The sequence below is a fragment of the Lontra canadensis genome, unplaced genomic scaffold, assembly GCF_010015895.1.
Source record: "Lontra canadensis isolate GAN:19392208 unplaced genomic scaffold, GSC_riverotter_1.0 scaffold159, whole genome shotgun sequence".
NCBI classification, from domain to species: domain Eukaryota; kingdom Metazoa; phylum Chordata; class Mammalia; order Carnivora; family Mustelidae; genus Lontra; species Lontra canadensis.
The window spans coordinates 442,093-464,673 of record NW_022631153.1 but is presented as its reverse complement, the minus strand read 5'-3'; the positions used below and the strand labels follow the sequence as shown (position 1 = coordinate 464,673).

General features: G+C 36.7%; 1 protein-coding gene across 2 annotated transcripts in view; it reads right to left on the bottom strand.

The window, feature by feature from the left end:
* Positions 1–247: 247 nt before the first annotated feature.
* The window catches only part of MICU3 (mitochondrial calcium uptake family member 3), a 110,420-nt gene continuing 88,086 nt past the window's right edge, over positions 248–22,581 (bottom strand). For both annotated transcript variants that reach the window (XM_032844902.1, XM_032844904.1), the window contains 4 exons: positions 7,926–8,034; positions 5,896–6,053; positions 4,763–4,831; positions 248–3,107 (listed from right to left, as the gene is read on the bottom strand). In XM_032844902.1, the coding sequence (XP_032700793.1) occupies positions 4,763–4,831; positions 5,896–6,053; positions 7,926–8,034 (336 nt within the window). In that variant the 3' untranslated portion in view covers positions 248–3,107. The remainder of the gene's footprint in view (positions 3,108–4,762; positions 4,832–5,895; positions 6,054–7,925; positions 8,035–22,581) is intronic.

Sequence of the window (22,581 nt, the reverse complement as noted above, 5' to 3'; positions counted from 1 at the left end):
GTATATTTATGTGCCCATAGTCACAATTGTAGGTATATTCCTCTGTTTTTAAGATGTCTGCCAAAAATACTGATTGTGATCTAATGATAATTATAAAGATAGAGAAAATTATATCTTTGCATTGGTTTTTGTCATACAGTATTTCACAGAATATAAGATGTGACTGATTGCAGGACACACAATTATTTCATGAGCTACTAAAAAAGTAAAAATGCTCCCAATTAAAAGAAAAAAAAACCCATAACACTTTCTTATCACTTAGAATTTTTATTTTAACATTAGTGAATATTATACAATTCATATTTTTACAGCCTATGGAAGTAAAAGCACTATGTAAAATGTTAATATATAGCTATAAAAGAGTAGGAGTTGTCTTAGTAAAATGATGCCTACCAAGTACCAACATGAGTAAAACAAGATCTGTTGTAGTGCTGGTTTAATTATTATAAGACATTTAAACAATCACTTCTGTAAAGCAAAACTGATATTACGTTAAATCACATGAAACTTTCTGAAAAGCTTTCCAGCACAACTAAAATTCTATTATATATGAATTCCTATTTTACAGTTTGAGAAGCTTGTGGCTCTGTAATTTATTTACATTTATTCAAATACCGATGAGATTAATCTCACTGGCATGTATTGCTATACCAGAGGGTCTAAGATAAAAGGTTTGGTTATCAACAAAAATTTTCAATGTTCGGAGGTGACATTTTTCAGAAAGACATCAATCCACAGATATACATAAAAACTAAGTACTAAGTTGCTCTATTCAAGGGCAGGTATAGTAATTTTAAGATAATTTAAGAATGTACAACAGGTTGCTTTACAATCATACCTTATAATAAGAACAATAAACTTAAGTTAAATGAATTTAATATGAAATGATTCTGAGAAATAGCATAAACCTTTTAACATGTAGACTTTCTGTAGAGAGTACGATACTAAAATTTAGGTCTAGCTTCATGTTTCCACAGAATAATTTATAGAAGGAAGTCCTGAGAATCACAGCATACATATATTTAGTCTGTTAATATTTTCAAAGCATTAACATTTTTTTAATCGATGTAAACAACAATCCAGTAAGAGATTTTCACCTCCCATTTTATAGATGATAAAGTTCAACAGTGATAATACAGAGGGAATCACTGTAATTTACTACTCTTTCTCATTTTATCAGAATATTTTATTTATTCCCATTTTAATATTATGCTGCAGCCTTATAGAGAAATATTCATCTACAATGAAAAGCAAAAAAGACTGCATATGTGGTATGCCTTGGGAGAGTGACAGAATTATAAAGAATTTTAATGAGCTAGTTCATTTTTAAATCTCTATTTATAGAACTGTTCTCAATAGCAATTTCTCCATGTAGGCAAGATAATATAACTTAAAGATAAAAGTAAATTGCATTTTTTTCAGTTATGCTGGATAGCAAATAATTAATATTGAGAACATCCAGTGTAAGGTAAAACAGACCTTGGGGCATGTTAAAATGAATGGGTTGGCACTTTCATTTAGTCAATCAATTGAATCAACCCTTCAAAGCATGTGGAATTATATTATTATATGATATGGAATCTTAAAATCTATGAATCATATATTTCTATAGCAATGTAATAAATAATACCAGATAAAGAATGTAAAAAGTTTAACAAATACATAGTCAACGTTAATAACATTTTCTTGGAAATAACATTACTTTTTATAAATGGGTGGATGCAGAACTATCAATTTCACATTAATAACTTACACAAACAAAGTATTTCCTATTTTCATAGGCAAAAGCAAGGTAATAGTTGGAGTATGTACAATTTACATTAAATACATCTTGGAAAAGAAGATAAATGAACTTATCTTCCACATATAATATAAATATATTAACTTAAATTCATTCTTTTATTTTTGTACAGTATTCTTTTATAAACTACACTTTTTAAGTGAACAGACTTCCATTAAGTACTATCGAATTATTTTCTCCATGTGAAAGTCTAATATTGTTTCTTACTAGAAAGCTTTTCTTTTCTCTTTAAGTCATATTGTTTTGAAACAATGACTTACACTTAAATTATTCTTTATTACTGGCTGTCTGGTATCACTTCTGCATGTGGTCCTTTCACAAAAAAAAAAAAAATATTAACTTCTACCAAATATATACATCACTCTTCTAAACCATTTTATATTTGTGTCTTATAGTACTCACTATAGGGCTAACACTATGCAGTAACTCACAAAGCTACAGGAGACTATTCTGACTAGTGTTATGAAAGTCTGCCATCCGCGGTCAGGAGCAGCAGTGTGTACAAGACCATAACGGCAACGACAGGGATGGCTGCCACAAATGCTACTGTTTCCACCAGCAAGATGTGACTTTTTGGAGGGGAAAAAAAAAATCTACATTTTAAATTTCCTTACTATATACAAGAATACCAGACACTCTGGTGACTTTGGTAAATGAACAAAAACTTTCAAAAACTTTATATGATTCACATAATATATGTTAAGTACTTTTAAACATTAAAAGTACAATGTAAACCATCACAGTATATTATATAGTAGCTTAATTTCTATTTGTTTTTCAAAATTATTTTAATGTAATTAAAAACTTGGTAATAATGGGAATTTATGAACAATTCTAAAGGTCCTAAAATAAATCTCAGGGAATATTCATTTTCTGAAAATAAGTTCACAGTCCAAAACCAAAGAAAATATGTTGTTGCTGTTAATTTTTAAGGGCTCTAGATTCCAGGAGTCATATGTTATTTTGAAATGAGGAAATGTCTAATAAATAAAAAAATATTTAAAATACATTCTTACATAGTCATTGGAAGTATCTACATACTTCTGAAGGGAATGAAAAAGTACACAGAGTTCAGTAAATCAAGGCAAAAGCTCAACTTGGTAACACATAACAGGTATAGTTAGTGAGAAGATGTATTTTATGTGTCTTATGCTCAAGAATTCAATCAAGACAAATTATAATTAACATTTCATCTTTTCCTTCATTTCTACGTGTTCTGATCTCAGACCTGCTTCCACTCACTAAAATTTGTGCTGCTTGCATTGTCGTGTAGATAATAATCTTTAAAACTTTGCCTTGGAAGTACCTAATTAAAAAAAAAACATATATATATATATATACATGTATATATATATACACACACACCAGTATTTATTTAGGATGAAACCAAGAGGTGATGGCATTAATCAACTATTATTACGATATTAGTGTAAAACAGTAAGATACATCATAAAAACACCCGATGGAAAATACAATATTCAAAGACTTAACATAAAATATTTCCTTTAACTTAAGAGTATTTTGTTTAGTAACTTATTTTACCTTTGGTATTATAAAGGTCTAAGAGAAATGTTGTTTTTCTCTAATGGTCTATGTACTATTACATGCTTGGGAATGCTACCTAAATGAACAAATGATAGGGTCCTACTTGGTTTTAATGTTAGCTTAAGTTTTTATAGGGAATATAAAGCTCCTTCAAATAGAGACGAAGACCTGACTTCTTTGTTCACTCAGCAGTTACCACCTTAGACAGGTAAATAAGCCTACTTGCCTCTAAATATTTTAGACCCAAATGAGTTCCATAAAACATGAGATCTGAAAGCTTTGCAAAATAGTGGATACGTGGTGTTCTCTTACAGAGACAAGTAAATCGTGGCATATTAAGATCTGGTAAGTTGTAAGGGGGAAGAAACCTACTGAACCATGCTTATTGTGGTATTTTTCAAACTTATTTGACTAAGCAGCTCTTTTGTTTTTTAGAATAATACACATTGATATCCTGTGGACCCACGTTGGGAAATTTGGGAAATATTGCTATAGACAAATCCAAACGTTTCAAGCTCAAGAGAAATAGCAAGAAATACACATTTTCGCAGGCATGTATAAATGGACAAAACCTTCACTGTGCAGACCTAACTAATCAGTACCCACAATCAACCAAAATTTTGTAGCTACAATAGAGTTTTACAAGAGAAAAGGAAAAGCAAACTTCTCATTCTGGAGATCAGCAGCAAATTTGAGTTATTTCTTCAGGTTGACATAAACTGAATCTCCTGCCTCTTCCTCAGCTGCTGCATTGTACGGTTATAGTTCAGTAGCATAAATAAGATGGTCTTGCCGTCAGACAGAATGAGGCTCAAATCCTGGTGGGCCACTGACTAGCAAGTTATCTTGGGTAAATTACTCACTACATCTTTATCTTCCCTGCTATAAAATGGGACATCTGTCTGTGATACTACATGAGGAACACCTCGTACAGGGCCAGGCACCTCAAATAACTCTAAAAAGTTACCTGCTATTATTGCAGCCAATGTTGGGACATGATCCTATAGAACAGTGACTGATATTCCTTAGATGCTAATGGTCCTAGATGATAAAAATCCTACGTGGATTCATTCTACTGTATCTGCTCAGATACAAAACTGTAGGCTGAATAGAAAACTTTTCTTTCAAGATACTCCAAGAGAATTCCAGTCAGAGGAGTATTTATTCTAGTTCATTTCTGGATCACAGCTTAATAGTAGCAAACCAGTGCTTTGTTGTAATGACTAATTCTTAAATAATGGTCTAAAATCATTAGAAGAGTAATACGTAAATTGAATTAGTGGCCTAAAAATAAAAAAAAAAACAAGTTGTAAGTCTATTTCTTTCAGCGATTTCCTAAATGTCATCATAGAAAAATAGATTATTATCCTTCCTTTGTTACTGAACAAATATAGACAAACAGAGACACTAACATACTTATCTGCTATGAAGTTCCTTCTTTAGACAGGACTTGAAAGTGGGATACTTCTGCACTGTTTTATAACCCTGTAGAACAGAAGGTTAAAAAGTATGCAAATGTAAATAGAATGTTACCGGCTACAGGTATACAATAAATACATAAAGCAAAAATAAAAACACACAACGTTTGGGAGAGAAATACAGTGTCAGAGGCTTACAGGATAATTTATATTTTAATTCAATCTTGCTACTCTAAAATTTTTAGCAAAAATTCCCTTTCAGGTATTTGCACCATCAGTCACCCATGTCAACAAATGACCGCTAGGTGGCAGTTAAGTACACAGTATCTGTACCAACAGTTTGGATTTTTTTAAAAAAATCATTAAAAAATCTTTAAAAACATGGTTTCAGATGAATCTTGATTTTTTTTTTGTTATATATAACTTTTTATCTTTTTAGATGTATAATACTTAGGGGTATTCTTACCAAAGAGAGAAGACTGAATATTCTGTTAATAGAAAAATTTTTCTTTTTCCATTTGTGACACATCCACAAATATGTTAAATGTGTAAACATTTGTTGACTTATGCTATATTTCATTATTTAAAACATATTTCTGAGAAAAAAGTCATTAGTAATTTTCAGTATAAGGTGTTAACAGGAGAAAAACCAGTTCAACAGACAAAACAGAGTTTTTTTTTTTTACCTTGTTTTCCATTTAAAGTACTGAAGATGTAGTGACTTAAGAGCCTTGAATTGCTAAGTGGAAATGTCCATCATGTAAAATGAGAATCATGCTATTTCTTTGCAGAGTACCAAGTGTGAACTGCCTGTGTGCTGACTGAATCAATCAAAAAATATCTGGCAACATTTCTCCCCACAAACTGAGATGGAGACATTAAATTAATTGAATATGAAAATAAGTTACTGAAATTCAAACTGATTTATATTTTTAAAAAGCATTACCTTTTAATCACCTCAAAGTGTTTTTGGAAAATAAGTATGACCTTAAGTTTTTTGTTTTTAAATGAAACATTTCATGTTTATATCCTTAAAAATTTATATAAATTGTTTTTGAAACTTAGATGGAGTTTTTTTCCTTCTTCAATTTTTAAAAAGGATATCAACAGGTTTCAAATTTATTGGTTTACCCGGAATCCTCGATGGAGTCTGTCTTTCATAATTCCAATAAATTCTTTATAACTTAATTGATCATCTTTGTCAACATCAAAAATCTTGAAGACTGTGTTCACTAAATGTGGTGAAAGTTTGAGGCCAGTAGCTACATAGACAGCACGCTTAAATTCATCTAGATAAATGTTACAGAAAAGAAGTAAATAGTTAACATTATTTTTATAATGTGTTAATTGCTGAAAAGGTTATAAAAGAAGTTTTTCTAAACATGGGTCATGACCTTAGGTAACACATGAATCTTCATTAAACATGCTATCTTTCAGAAACAGAAATTTTTTGTGGTCTGAATTAAAAGGACCAAGAAGTAGCTGTACCTTAAGTTAATAAATGTATTCATAGTCAGTGGATGTTTAATGAGCACCTACTATCAGTGACAGACACTTTAGAAATTAAGAGAGTAAGTTATCAAGAAACTTACAGTTCAGATGGGCGATGAGACACCTGCCCAAATAACCACAACACAAGACCACACAAATATTAACAAAGTGTATGAGAATTTGGACCTGAGTGATCACTTCTGTCTGTGGTGTGGAGTTGTAGGGAAGGAGAGAGAAGAGCGGTGATTAGGAAAGTCTGCGATTTGTATGGGAGCTGAGCAATGAGAGATGGATGGGGTTAGCTTGTGGAACTGAAGAGTTTCCATAGCAGGCATGTCACAGGAGAGGTCTGTGTCTTAGAAAGATTATTCTATGAGTTGTCTAGGAAACATTAGAGAGGAAAATGGATAATGGCAGGAATACCACAGAGGTGGCTACTGTAATAGTCCTTTTGAGAAGTTAAAATCTGAATGAAGGTGCTGGTAGTCACAACAGCAAAGAAAGATATATTTATTCCTACACCTGCAAGAGCACACATTTGATTTCCTTCATTCCCAGTAACATAATGTAAAAGAGTGACTCTCCATTCTGAACCAGGTAAGCAGATGCTGACTTGTTTTTCTTCTCAAGGTTGACTACTGGGTTTATCATGGCAGTAAATAAATGCTGGTCTGTGAAAGCGGGGCTCCCAGAATTTTGGTGTGAAAACACTAAAGTAGGTTGAGTTGAGAGGAAGCCTTATTTGAACATCTGTACTAGGCAAAGGGTGGGACAGGAATAATTTTTGGATTTCTCTAACTCATTCATTCATGAATGAAGCCAAGTGAGAGATTCTATATCTATGTTTTGGGGACAGAGATAATTTATTAGCACTTAGGGGCTATAGTTTGGCTTCATCCCAGCACTCGGGAATAACAAGACTATCCTCTGAGATTTAAACTTGGGCATTAGCACTTACTAGATTAGAGCAGACACAGGTAAAATTACCTCAAAGACACATAAATAGAAAGTCCTCATGTAGCAAGAGTATTATAAAAGGACATGGTCCATGAAGGAAGGGAAAGTGGTCACAGCCACAGAGTCCCAGAAAAAGGACTGGACTTGTTAGTCTGTCTATAGGGCAAGAATGAGCTGGTTGTGAGGACGACCGCATTCTGAATTCTACAACAGCTGTATTTCTTTGTAAATTAAGCAAAGTCAACATTAGATTTCATATATTATTCATAAAACTTGATTAATGTATGTCCACAGCAGAGGGAACTCTAGGGGCTACATTCAGGTTTCTGAGTCAGCAGAGATTGGGGATAAAATCAGAAATATAAATCTCATCCTGTGATGATGTTTGGGCATGGCCCAGTGGCTCTTTTATAAGTAGACACATATCCCTCAATGTTACCAGTGGCCATGAGGTTTCTTCCTCTTGGATCTTTATAAGCATCATTAGCTCTTCCCCATAATAGGAAATGAAGGCCAGTAACAAGGTTAACGGAAAAATTTAGTAAATTTCGCTAAACTCTGCATGGAGAAAATAGATTTCCCATCAAAATATATACCACACTTTCAGGCAACTTGATGGCTAATATGAAATGTCTCATTAATTTGTTGTCAAAGTCCCTAGAAACAACATAGGATTATTTTTTGCTTTTAAGTTTTGAAAGATGATTACATACCTTGCCCTATAGAACGACTTGCAAAATTATACATATTCAAGGCTATTGCAAAGTCTTCCAAGTTGTTCAAAAACTGGAAAAATGACCTGAATTCGTCAAACGTGATGCCCTATATTGAGAGAATATATGTAAATATATTTAGTTTTGCCAAATTTATTACAGTAAATATCCATACTTACTAGAAATAAATAGATTAAGAACTGCAATGTATCTTGTAAGTAAACATTTCCAGGGCACATTCTGATGAAGCCTCCTTTCTCCAAATAAAATGTAAAATTTACTCAGATTTATTTCCACTGCATAGGGTTGCTGCCATTAGCAATGATAGCTGAAAATATTTTTAAAACACTGTCATATCAGCACAAAGTTTCAAAAAATGATATAACAAAGATGCATAAAAAAGTTTCAATTGTGATAACTCTATTTTAGGCCTAAATTTTTTAAAACCTGAAAGTAACTATGATTAAGAAAATACAAAAAGTAAAAGGAAGACAACCCTTAAAACACCAGTTTCTCCTGTTTATGTATTCCTTAAGTATAACTTAGCATTAGGAAGGTCATCAACATCTGTAATAATGACATGCAAAAATCAGCATGTTGAATAAGCTGAAAGGAGTGTACTTTTACTTACTTCTGCCATAACACTGCCAGGATGGCAGGAGAAGTACAATGAGAGTACACTAAGAGTTCTGGGCCCAACACACGGGGCTTGGTGAGGGACCATGGAAAGGCTTCTAGAATGTCATTTACATAAATTGGAATTATTGCTACTGCTACTAGTTCAATTAAACAGGAACGTTATTTAAAATAAGCACAATGTATCTTAGCTAATACAAATTTGGACATGAAGAGCTACACTTAATTACTGTATTCTCAGCAAAACTGACATAATTGAGAAAGTAAACAGAAAAAGAGCAAAGGGCTAAGAGCTGGGGCTTAACAATTTTGCACTTTAATATAGAAGTAAAAAGAAAGGGAAACTAACAAGACAGCACTGGAAAACCAGGGAAAGAACCAGAAGAGTCTACTTTAATATAAGCCAACAACTGATAAGTGGTTAGCAAAATAATATTCATTACCAATCTATTATCAAAATAAAAATACTGATTGTTGGTATACATCATTTCCACCTCACGTGCAACCTCTTTTTACTTATAAGGAGAATTCCCATTGTCTTTTCTCTTCACAATTTTCTTTTTCTTTCCTTATAGTCATTTACAGACACTCCAACCCTAGATTTTGCTTTGTGACCCGATCCCACCTGCCATGTTTTCCAGAGAGGGCTGTCTGAATCAACTCGGGGGACAGAGCCAGAAGGGATTTGTCTTGATGTGGAGAGCTTGTTGCTAGGGAAACTGGTCACTGTTCTGGTTCTGTATCAGTTTATGCTGTGACCAGCTGCCACAGCAATTTTTAAGCAAAAGTATAAACAAAAATGTCAATACTTTAAGGGAACGTAAGATTAAAAAGCAAATCAAGGAATGACAGAATAGAATGTTCACCATCTGAATCTTTAGATTTTTCAAAATAGTGTCCTCATGTATGGAAAAGACAAGTCAAATACAAAACCATACAGTAATTCTTCTGTGTAGATTAAACTCTTTGTGTTTGGAAATATAGAACTGTAAACTGAAAAACAGGCATTCATCTTGATGGAGATAACTTAAAGCAATCCGTTCTTAACAGCAGTGTAGGAAAGACAGTGTCAAAGAGAGGGAGGATGGACATTTCTTCCTCCTCTCTATCCTAACCACCAGAATCACTTTTGTAATTAATCATTTGGATTTGAATGGAATAACTGTTAGAAGGGGAGTGAAAATAAGTAACTTACATTTTAACAAAACCAAAACGATGATAACTGAAAAATTTAAAGCATCAAAGAGACATGAAACTGAGAGTTCAGAAATAAACCCAAATACCTATGATAGACTGATTTTCAAGGCTATTTACTGGACAAAGAATATCTTTAACATCTCTTTAAAAAAAGGTGTTGGACAACTGTATATCTACATGTAAATGAAAGGTGTTAAAATTTTATTTCATTCCATATACAAAAATTAACTCAAAATGGATCAAAGACCTAAAGTTAATAGCTAAAATTGTAAAAAAACAAACAACAACAAAAAAACCTTACAAAAACCAGAAATGAAAACTTCATGACCTTGGAATTGGGACAATGGTTTCTCCCTTTTTTTCCCAACATTTGTTTTTTTAACATTGTTTATTTTCAAAGTGGAAGGGATGTTGTATCTCCTACTTGGTAATGGTTTCTTAAATATGACACCCAAAGTATGAGCAACAAAACTAAAAATAGATAAATGAGACTTGTCAAAAGTAAACATTTTTGGGTATTAAAGGATATTATCAAGAAAAGTAAAAAGACAACCCACAGAATGGGAGAAAATATTTGCAAACCATATATCTGATAAGATTCTAGTATCCAGAACATATAAAGAACTGTTAAAAATCAACATAAAGACAACACGAAGAAAACATTGTCAAAAGACTTGAATAGACATTACTCCAAAGAAAATATACAAATGGCCACCAACCACAGGAACAGATGTTCAATATCATTATTAATTGGGGAAATGCAGACTGAAATCACAATGATCCCACTTCACATCCACTAGGATGACTAAAAATAAAAAGGCAGGCAATAACAAGCTTTTTTATAGAGAAAAGGTAGAGAAATCAGAAACTTCATACATTATTAATGGGTTAATATAGCTACTTTGAAAAGTAGCTTGGAAGTTCTTTAAAATGTTAAAAATTAAGGATGTTTTGTGACCCAGCTATTTACTCTGAAGTATATATCTCATTCTCTGACAAGTCGAAATGTATGTCCACATGAAAAAATGCAGACAAATGTTCATAACAGCATTATTTGAATAGTCAAACTGGAAACAACTCAAAAACAACTCACCATCTGACAAATAGAAGACGTGTGGTATATCTATATAATAAAGTATTATCTGGCAATTAGAAAGAAAGAAGCGGCAATATTTGCTAAAATATTGATGAACTTTGAAAAAGTTATGCTCAGTTAAAGAAGCCAAACACAAAGGGTCACTAATTGTATGATTCCACTTACATGAAATACCCATTATAGACAAATCCACAGAAACAGGAAGTGGATTAGTGGTTGCCATGAGCTGAGGGGAGGTGGAATGGGAAGTACCTGCTTAATGGGTTATAGGATTTCTGTTTAAGAGGATGCAAAAGTTCTGGAAATAGTACTAGTGATGGTTGTATAACATTGTGAACATAATTAATACCACCAAATTTTACTCTTTAATGGTAAATTTTATGTTATGTATATTTTACAATTAAAAACTTACATCTACTACTGAAATATGTCATTCAGGATAGAACAAGTGAATATAAGTGCACTCGGATTGAACTGTGGCAAGGCGTAAGTGAACAAAACTGTGATAGTAGAGAAGACATAATTCAGTAAAAAGACAAACTAGAAAATACTGTAGATATCAAATTGCTACCATAATGCTCCCAGTGTGTGCGCCTATATGTCTTTGGTGGAGGTGGAGAGGCCTAAAATATTAGGAGACCAGGAAGAGACTGGGGGAGCCGTGCCATGGAAAACGGCAGGACAAGACCTAAAGAATCAATCCCTCTACTGAAACAACCATTAGCTGGGAAAGACTGACAGAACCAACTTTTTTGAAACTCTGGAATCTAACCCAAAGTTTAGAGCAAGGAGGGGACTGGTTAATAAACAGATGGGTTGCTGAAATTCAGTGTGAGAGCTTTGTGGTGTTTCTGTCCACTGAACTACCATTTTTATCTTTCAGTGCTGTGGCAGCAGCTTTGGGGTAGAGGCTGATGTGCCTGGTGTGGCTTCCTCGTGCCAGGGGGTGAATACGGGCCTTGTTACCAAAATATTGTGGTATGCGATTTGACTTGTCAGGTAGTTCCTAGAGGGAGGAGCACAGAGGCTGACTTTTTATTTGCTCCCTCCATCTTGGACTGGTTTGGCTTTCCTAGTGGTAGATCCTATCAAAATGTATAAGGATATGCACACTCTGTGCCTGTTTGAGGCAAGGGATGACAGATGGGACAAGTGGCAGACAGAATCTAAAAACCTGGCAAAGAGAAGCCTGAGGAGAATGGTTATTGGAATAGGGGCTCAGAGGGCCATTGTAAATACCTAGGAAATTAAACAGGCCCAGGAACTGAAACCATTTTGGAATAAGCAGAAAATTCAAACTTGGAAATTTACTGGGTGAATGAACTGAGGTAAGTCCCTTAGCTCTTTCTGAATAACAGTTTCTTCAAAGTTTAATAATAAATTTTAATACTTTCTTGTACATTACATAGTTATTATGAGAAGCCCTCTTCCCTTCTGTGATCTCTACCTGCATTCTCTCCTAGGTAAGTTCAACTGGTCCCATGGCATTTACAGTTTTTTAAAATTACTTTATATGGCACTAAATTCATCTGTTCAAAATTCAAAAGGGACAAAAATGTGTACAATGCAAAATCTCCCTCCCTCCTACCCACTCTTGTTCCTTAGTCATGCAGTTTCTTTCCTTGGAGAAATCACTGTCTTTAGTTATGTGGGTCCTTCCAGAATTAGCATAGGCTATCTTTTTAAACAATGGTAGTATACTATACACATTGTTTGAAACTGTGCTCTTTTTCACTTGTGTCTTAGAAATCATTCTATAGTAGTGTACAAGGAATCTTCATCTTTTTTCAGGAATACCTTTTCCATTCTATAGATACATCATAATTTATTTAACTACTGATTTACTGAAAGACATTTAGATAGCTTCCAATCTTTTGCTATTACAAACAACACTCTAATAAAGAACATTGTATATCTGCTGTTTCATATGAGTGAATATCTATGCAGGTAAAATTCACAAAAACAGAAGAAAAGGTTTAAGTTCTACTTTAAATACTATCAATTCATTCAATAGGAGTTCTGGGGGAGGGGGGGAACAAGATGGGGGGAAAGTAGGAGGAGGCGCCCTTTCAACCTGTACCCTAAAGTGAGCTGATTACCTTCCAAAGAACTCCGATCACCCACAAAACCGGCCTGAGATCAGAATTATACACGTCTGGATCTCTACAGGAGCACAAGACGCCAGTGGGCAGGTAAAGTGGAGTGGGAATGTCGGACTGATATCGGAAGATAAACAAAAGGGGGAGGGAGCCACCAGAGGCGACCCATTGGAAAGTAATACCCCTAATACGAGAGTGCCCTGCGTCTGGGGACCAGCATTAACTTGGAGTCTGGTAGAAAGCACTCAAAAAGAGCAAGGGAGCAGGGGGGGGGGGGGGATTGTGGGAACTGGGGTGCCTAGGGACAGGGGCTTAAGTCCCCAGACCCAGGGCAGCCACCCCTGGCGCAGAGCCAGAGAGAGTGCGGTGGAGAAACCAGGTCTTAGTCCCTGAGCTGCCAGCGCACCTGAGAGCGCGTGGGGTCCGGCTCCCGTGAGGGGCTGGGAGCCTCGCCAGCCGGCAGAAGCACAGCCTTTTTGCAGTCCCCACGCGAGTGCCGTGCCCTGCTATCAGAGTCCGAGTCGCGCCCCGTGCCCTCCCCTGAGAGAGGTGCGCACAGGCGCCAGCCCGGTGCTCTCGGACCCAGAAAGACCAGGCACTCCCAGCCCGGGCCAGAGGGAAAATCTCAGTGTGCAGATCGCTGCTTGGAACCTCTCTGGCGGTCTGGAGCTGCCCAGATGGCCGCTGCTGCCATGGTTTTGGGTACAAGCAAAAAATCCTGGTCCCCAGGGACCGCGACTCGGAACCTGCTCTGCCAGTGGCCAAGGGGGAATTTATTTGGGCTCTGCAGCCAGACTGAGGCTTCTCTCTGAGAGGGAGGTCAGGGTGCAGACTGCTTTCCTCTAAACCTACAAAAACCATCAAAAGCAGTCAAGGCGAGAGAGGAAAAAAAAAAGTGAACAAACATAAAAACCTCCAGAGAACAAAAACCTGAAAAAACCATTTCCTCAGAGCCCACCCCCTTGAGGGGAGCAGGAGGACTTAACTCAGAGAACATCATTGACTGAAAACCCACATGGCAGGGCCCTCCCCCAGAAAACCAACCAGGAAAGGAAAAAAAAAAAAAGACAAGAGAACCACCACCACTACTTCATAGTACAACTTTTATTTTTAATTCGTTCCCACTATTCTGGCTCATTTTTTTTATATAGATAATTTTTTAACCTATTTACCATCACAGCGAGCTGTCCAGTACATCAGATTCCATAATAACCTTCTAACCTGAACTTTTTGATACATACACCTGTGTTTTTCTTTTGCATTTCTATTTTTGAATTTCTTTTTTTTTAAATTTTAGTTTAGTTTAGTCTAGTTTATTCCTTTTTAATTTTTACTTTCTAATATTCATATAGAGTTAAACTTCAAGGTAATCCCCTTTCCCCAATCAATGCTACCCCTATAGGTAAACCAATTTTTAATCCCCCTTTATCTTAGGAAAGTTGAGTCCTTTAACAAAGATATCAAGATACATCCAGGAAGAATCAAAACAACCTTCCTCACCCACACTGAGAATTTATAACCACTCTCCCACCCTTTTCTTCCACCAGTGTTTCTGTGCTTTTGTGTTTGTCCTGATAGTATATAAATCTTACACTTGGGGTTCTTTTTGACGAGGTTCTTCCGTTATTTGCTTATATATATACATATATATATATTTTTTCTCTTGTCATATACTTTTATCAGTCTTTTTGTTTGTCTGTTTTTGTTTGTATACTTCATAAATCTTACCTTGGGGCCCATTAGGGCTGAACCTTCTCTTTTATCTTACCTTTCTTTCCTGTCTCTCTCTCTTTTTTTTCTTTTTCTTTTCTTTTTTCTCTCATTTGGGTGGGGAATTCTGATTGCTCAGAAGCATTCCAGGGTGCACCCTGACTGCACCACAGTCGATACATCCAGCTACATCCGTTCAGCCATCTCTCACCAAAATGACTAGGAGGAGGAATGCCCAACAGAAGAAAAATACAGAGGATGGACCTTCTGCAACAAAGCTAACGGCTATCAACATAGACAATACGTCGGAAAGAGAATTCAGGCTAACAATTATCCAGGCAATAGCTAGGTTGGAGAAAGCCATGGATGACCAAACGGAATTGATTAGGGCCAAACTGAAAGTGACCAGAGATGATGTTCACAATGTTAGGGCAGAGCTGAAAGCTACCAGGGATGAGGTTCACAATGCTCTCAATGAGTTCCAATCTAATCTAAATTCTCTCAAAGCTAGGGTAAGGATCAGGAGGAAGCCTGGAACAAACAGCTTAGAAGCCACTAAAACAGAATCAGGGAAATAAATGATGCCATGAAACGTTCCAACGTCAGAACTATTGGGATCCCTGAAGGGGAGGAGAAAGAAAGAAATGTAGAAGATATAGTCGAACAAGTTCTTCATGAAAATTTTCCCAATCTCGCGATTGGAACCAGTGTTCATGTACTAGAGGCAAAACGGTCTCCACCCAAGATTATAGATTCCAGAAAAACATCAAGGCACCTGATAGTCAAATTGAGGAATCATAATTGTGGGTATAATCTCTTGAAAGCCGCTAGGACAAAGAGGCTCCTTACTTACAGAGGAAAGCCCATCAGAATAACGTCAGACCTGTCCACAGAGACCTGGCAAGCCAGAAAGGGCTGGCAAGATATATTCAGGGCACTAAATGAGAAGAACATGCAGCCAAGAATACTTTATCCAGCACGACTGACATTCAAAATGGATGGAGAGATAGTTTCCAAGACCGGCAAGACTTAAAAGACTATGCAACCACCAAGCCGACACTGCAGGAAATACTAAGGGGGGTTGTATAAAAGAGGAAAAAATCCCAAGAATAGCATTGAACAGAAATATAGAGACAATCTACAGAAAGAAAGACTTCAAAGGTAACACGATGTCAATAAAAACGTATCTATCAATAATCACTCTAAATGTGAATGGCCTAAATGTGCCTATAAAACAGCACAGGGTTGCAGACTGGATAAAACGACAGGACCCATCCATATGTTGTCTACAAGAGACCCATTTTGAACCTAAAGATACACCCAGACTGAAAGTGAAGGGATGGAGAAGCATCTTTCGTGCCAATGGGCCTCAAAAGAAGGCCGGGGTAGCGATTCTTATATCAGACAAATTAGATTTTAAACTAAAGACTGTAGTCAGAGATACAGAAGGACACTACATCATACTTAAAGGGACTATCCACCAAGATGATCTAACAATTGTAAATATCTATGCCCCCAATATGGGAGCAGCCAATTACATAAGAAAACTGTTAACCAAGAGTCATATTGATATGAATATATTAATAGTAGTAGATCTTAACACACCTCTCTCAGAAATAGATCATTGAAGCAGAAAATCAATAAAGAAAGAGCATTGAATGACACATTGGACCAGATGGACCTCATAGATATATACAGAACATTCCACACTAAAACAACAGAATACTCATTCTTCTCAAGTGCACATGGAACCTTCTCCAGAATAGACCACATACTGGGTCACAAATCAGGACTCAACCGATACCAAAAGACTGAGATTATTCCCTGCACATTCTCAGATCACAATGCTTTGAAACTGGAGCTCAATCACAAGGAAAAGTTCGGAAGGAACTCAAACACCTGGAAGCTAAAGACCACCTTGCTTAAGAATGCTTGGATCAACCAGGAGATCAAAGAAAAACTGAAACAATTCATGGAAACCAATGAGAATGAAGACACTTTGGTCCAAAACCTATGGGATACAGCAAAGGTGGTCCTATGGGGGAAATACATAGCCATCCAAACCTCCCTCAAAAAAATTGAAAAATCCAGAACACACCAGCTGTCTCTACATCTTAAAGAACTGGAGAATCAACAACAAATCAAACCAACTCCACACATAAGAAGGGAAATAATCAAGATTAGAGCTGAGATCAATGAGGTAGAAACCAGAGATACAGCAGAACGTATCAATGAAACTAGAAGCTGGTTTTTTGAAAGAATCAGTAAGATCGATAAACCACTGGCCACACTAATCCAAAAGAAAAGAGAGAAAGCCCAAATTAATAAAATTATGAATGAAAAGGGAGAGATCACAACTAATACCAAGGAAGTAGAAACAATCATCAGAAGTTATTATCAACAGTTATATGCCAATAAGCTAAGCAACCTAGATGAAGTGGATGCATTCCTGGAAAATTATAAACTCCCAAAATTGAACCAAGAAGAAATTGACAACCTGAATAGACCTATATCTAGTAACAAGATTGAAGCAGTGATCAAAAACCTCCCAAAAAACAAGAGCCCAGGACCTGATGGATTCCCTGGGGAATTCTACCAAACTTTCAAAGAAGAAACAAAACCTATTCTCCTGAAGCTGTTTCAAAAAATTGAAGCAGAAGGAAAACTTCCAGACTCTTTCTATGAAGCCAGAATTACCCTGATCCCCAAACGAGGCAAAGACCCTACCAAAAAGGAGAATTTCAGACCAATATCACTGATGAATATGGATGCTAAGATTCTCAACAAGATCCTAGCAAACAGGATCCAACAGCACATTAAAAAGATTATCCACCATGACCAGGTGGGATTCATTCCTGGGCTACAAGGATGGTTCAACATTTGCAAATCAATCAGTGTGATAGAACAAATTAATATGAGAAGAGAGAAGAACCACATGGTCCTCTCAATTGATGCAGAAAAAGCATTTGACAAAATCCAGCATCCGTTCCTGATTAAAATGCTTCAAAGCATAGGGATAGAGGGAACGTTCCTGAACTTCATCCAATCTATCTATGAAAGACCCACAGCAAATATCATCCTCAATGGGAAAAAGCTTGCAGCCTTCCCGTTGAGATCAGGAACATGACAAGGATGCCCACTCTCACCACTCTTGTTCAACATAGTATTAGAAGTCCTAGCAACAGCAATCAGACAACTAAGAGAAATAAAAGGTATCCAAATTGGCAATGAAGAAGTCAAACTCTCTCTCTTCGCAGATGACATGATTCTTTATATGGAAAACCCAAAAGACTCCACCCCCAAACTACTAGAACTCATACAGCAATTCAGCAACGTGGCAGGATACAAAGTCAATGTACAGAAATCAGTGGCTTTCTTATACACTAACAATGAAAATACAGAAAGGGAAATTAGAGAATTGATTCCATTTACTATAGCACCAAGAACCATAAGATACCTGGGAATAAACCTAACCAAAGAGGTAAAGGATCTGTACTCGAGGAACTACAGAACACTCATGAAAGAAACTGAAGACACAAAAAGATGGAAGACCATTCCATGCTCTTGGATCGGAAGAATAAACATTGTTAAAATGTCTATACTGCCTAGAGCAATCTATACTTTTAATGCCATTCCGATCAAAATTCCACCGGTATTTTTCAAAGAGCTGGAGCAAATAATCCAAAAATTTGTATGGAATCAGAAGAGACCCCGAATCGCTAAGGAAATGTTGAAAAACAAAAATAAAACTGGGGGCATCACATTACCTGATTCCAAGCTTTACTACAAAGCTGTGATCACCAAGACAGCATGGTACTGGCATAAAAACAGACACATAGACCAGTGGAACAGAGTAGAGAGCCCAGATATGGACCCTCAACTCTATGGTCAAATAATCTTCGACAAAACAGGAAAAATATACAGTGGAAAAAAGACAGTCTCTTCAATAAATGGTGCTGGGAAAACTGGGCAGCTATATGTAGAAAAATGAAACTCGACCATTCTCTTAAACCATACACAAAAATAAACTCAAAATGGATAAAAGATCTCAACGTGAGACAGGAATCCATCAGAATCCTAGAGGAGAACATAGGCAGTAACCTCTTCGGTATCAGCCACAGCAACTTCTTTCAAGATATGTCTCCAAAGGCAAAGGAAACAAAAGCGAAAATGAACTTATGGGACTTCATCAAAATCAAAAGCTTCTGCACAGCAAAGGAAACAGTCAACAAAACAAAGAGGCAACCCACGGAATGGGAGAAGATATTTGCAAATGACAGTACAGACAAAAGGTTGATATCCAGGATCTATAAAGAACTCCTGAAACTCAACACACACAAAACAGACAATCATATTAAAAAATGGGCAGAAGATATGAACAGACATTTCTCCAATGAAGACATACAATTGGCTATCAGACATATGAAAAAATGTTCATCCTCACTAGCCATCAGGGAGATTCAAATTAAAACCACATTGAGATACCACCTTACACCACTTAGAATGGCCAAAATTAGCAAAACAGGAAACAACATGTGTTGGAGGGGATGTGGAGAAAGGGGAACCCTCTTCCACTGTTGGTGGGAATGCAAGTTGGTGCAGCCTCTTTGGAGAACAGTGTGGAGATTCCTCAAGAAATTAAAAATAGAACTTCCCTAGGACTCTGCATTTGCACTACTGGGTATTTACCCCAAAGATACAGATGTAGTGAAAAGAAGGGCCATCTGTACCCCAATGTTTATAGCAGCAATGGCCACGGTTGCCAAACTGTGGAAAGAACCAAGATGCCCTTCAACGGATGAATGGATAAGGAGGATGTGGTCCATATACACTATGGAGTATTATGCCTCCATCAGAAAGGATGAATACCCAACTTTTGTAGCAACATGGACGGGACTGGAAGAGATTATGCTGAGTGAAATAAGTCAAGGAGAGAGAGTCAATTATCATATGGTTTCACTTATTTGTGGAGCATAACAAATAGCATGGAGGACAAGGGGAGTTAGAGAGGAGAACGGAGTTGGGGGAAATTGGAAGGGGAGGTGAACCATGAGAGACTATGGACTCTGAAAAACAATCTAAGGGTTTTGAAGGGGCGGGGGGTGGGAGGTTGGGGGAACCAGGTGGTGGGTATTGGAGAGGGCACGGATTGCATGGAGCACTGGGTGTAGTGCAAAAACATTGAATACTGTTATGCTGAAAATAAAAAAAAATAGGTGTTCTCGGTACTGGGATATTTGAGTGAATACAAAAGATAAAATATCAGCATTACATTCTGGTTGGGGAGACAGACAAATAATTAAATTTAATTATCATTTATCCAGATTAATAATGAAAAATAAAGACACGAACTAAACCTCTATTATAGTATACTATATAACATAATATAGTATACTATAATACAGTATATTAGAAGAGGATAATGCTATGGAATAAAACAAATAAGGGAAGAGGAACAGGAATAGGAATGCCAAGGGAGAGGGTTATAATTTATATAATAGATTATTACTTATGTAATAGGCTATATATTATTTATATAATAGGTGATTAATTATACATTAGACTGGAAGGGTAGGCCTCATTGAGAAATAACACAGTAAGCCATGTGGATATCTGAGAGAAGAGCATTCTGGGCAGAGACAAGAACACATACAAAAGCCCTGAGGCACAAGATTGCCTGGTGTTGAGAAGCAGTAAAGCTGTCAGTGTGATCGGAGCGAAAGGAGCAAGGCGGGGAATGGGAGGAAATGAGGGGACAGCTGTGTGGGCCTTGTAGGCCACTGTAAGGATTTAAGCTCTTTCCTTGGCTAAAAATGGGGAGTTAATAAGATCTGAATCATGGTATAAGTCATTTCCTTAATTGCCAAGTGGAGAAGAAACTATAGGGGAGCAAAGTTAGAAGCAGAGAGATGATTTAGGAGGCAACTGCAATAATTCAGACAAGAGAGATGTTGACGAGGGTAGTAGCAGCGGAGGTGGCAAGAGTGGTCAAATTCTGATGGAGGCAGTGTCACACGAGGATCTGTTGAGGGGTCGTATGTGCAATGTGAAAGGAAGGAGTCCCAAAGTTTGGCTAAAACAACTAGGGAAAACAGAGTTTCCATTAACTTAAACAGGAAAGACGGTGTAGGGAAATTTGGGGGATGATCAGGAGTTTTCATCTTGCAACTATTAAGCCTGAGGTGTCTGCTGGATACCCAAGTGGAGATGCTGAGTAGGTGGTACAATGTTAAAGTCTGAAATTCAGGGGAGATGTTTAAGCTGGAGACATAATTTGGAAGTCTATACACTAATGATTACCCAAAGTAGTCCTGATGGCACCCCTAAATTCCAGAGGCACATATCCAACTGCCTGTGTAATTTCTTCATTTAGATACCTCACAGGAATCTCAAACTTAAGCTGTCCGAAATTAAACTGTCAATTCTTTCCTAACCCCAAACTTGCAGTCTTGCTTATTAGCTCAGTGAATGGCATCACTGTTTCACAGTGTGGTTCAGGCCCAAACCCTAGGAATCCTTGATTCCTCTTTTCCCTTCACATTGAAATCCAATCCAGCAGCCAGTTCGGCCAACTCTACTCTTTAAATGACCCAAATATCTGACCACCTTTCCCTACGTTCACCCTGGTGCAAGCCATGCTGGTCTCTTCCCTGCACTGCTGTGACAACATCCTAACTTGTCTCTTTTTTTCAAAGGTGGGCCAGCTAAAGTCTATTCTCAACCGAGCAGCCATGATGCTCTTTGAAACATGAATCAGATCATGTCTGGCACATGGGTCAGATCATATTTGGGTGTCACAGTGGACAGTTAATCCTTGCTGCAAAAATACTTGAGGGATGAATGTCCATTCACTGTGTTCTACAGCAAGGTTAGCACACTTTCTCTATGAAAGGTCTGGGCTAAATATTTTCATTTGTGTAGGGAAGATGGTCTGTGTTGTACCTGCTCTACTAAGGCACAATACCATTCACAGACTGTACATTCAAAGAATGAGTGTGACTATGCTCCAGTGAAACATTATTTACAAAAACAGGAGGTGGGTAGCTTGCTGATCCCCGCTTCAAAGTTTAAATACTATAGTAACTTCCCATCATTCTTAGAACCACTATTAGAAGAAAATCTGAATCCCTTACCTTGGCCTACAGGGTCCTGTAAGGTCTAACCCATATCTGTCTTTTCTTCATCTCCTACTAGTTTCCTATTGACTTATTTTTTATCCTTTTTTGGAATTTCTCAAATAAACTCAGCTTTTTCTGTCTCCAAGCCCTTGGTATTTGCTGTTTCCTCTCCCTGGAATGTTCTTCATCCAGATTTTTGCATAGGTCATTCCTCACCGTCTTTTCTCAAAAGCTACCTGTTCAGAGAATGTTTCCCTGACAGTCCAGCTTCCTTTCCAGTCCCCATGACTTTTGTTTCTCTTCATAATATTTATCATTATCTGAAAATATACCATTTATTTATTTTTTACTTGTTTATTGTCTCTCCACTAAGAAGTATTTCTACGAGACAAGGATTTTGCTTATCTTGTCACTTTATCTACAGTAACTAGAATAAGGTCTTGTAAATGGCAGATGCCTAATATCTACTAGATGCATGAATGGAAATGAAAGGATTTTAGAAAATGTAAAGTGCCATCCAAGTAGCTATACTTATTGTTTTTGGAGAGGGAATATGAAGCGAAAGCAAGGGAGAGATATGAGTAGGATGTTGGAGGAAGATCACTGGCTTACAGTCATGGGTTTGATTCCTTAGGCAAGTGTCAACGTATCTGAGGTACTCCGCTTCCCTTTACCTAAAAGAAAGATGCCAACGTCTGGAAGTAGGTTCTAAGGATTGATGAGGTAATACCAAAACAAACAAAGAAAAATCACGAGAGTTGATGCTGGTTCATTCACCAAATTTTCCTTTTTTTAACTGT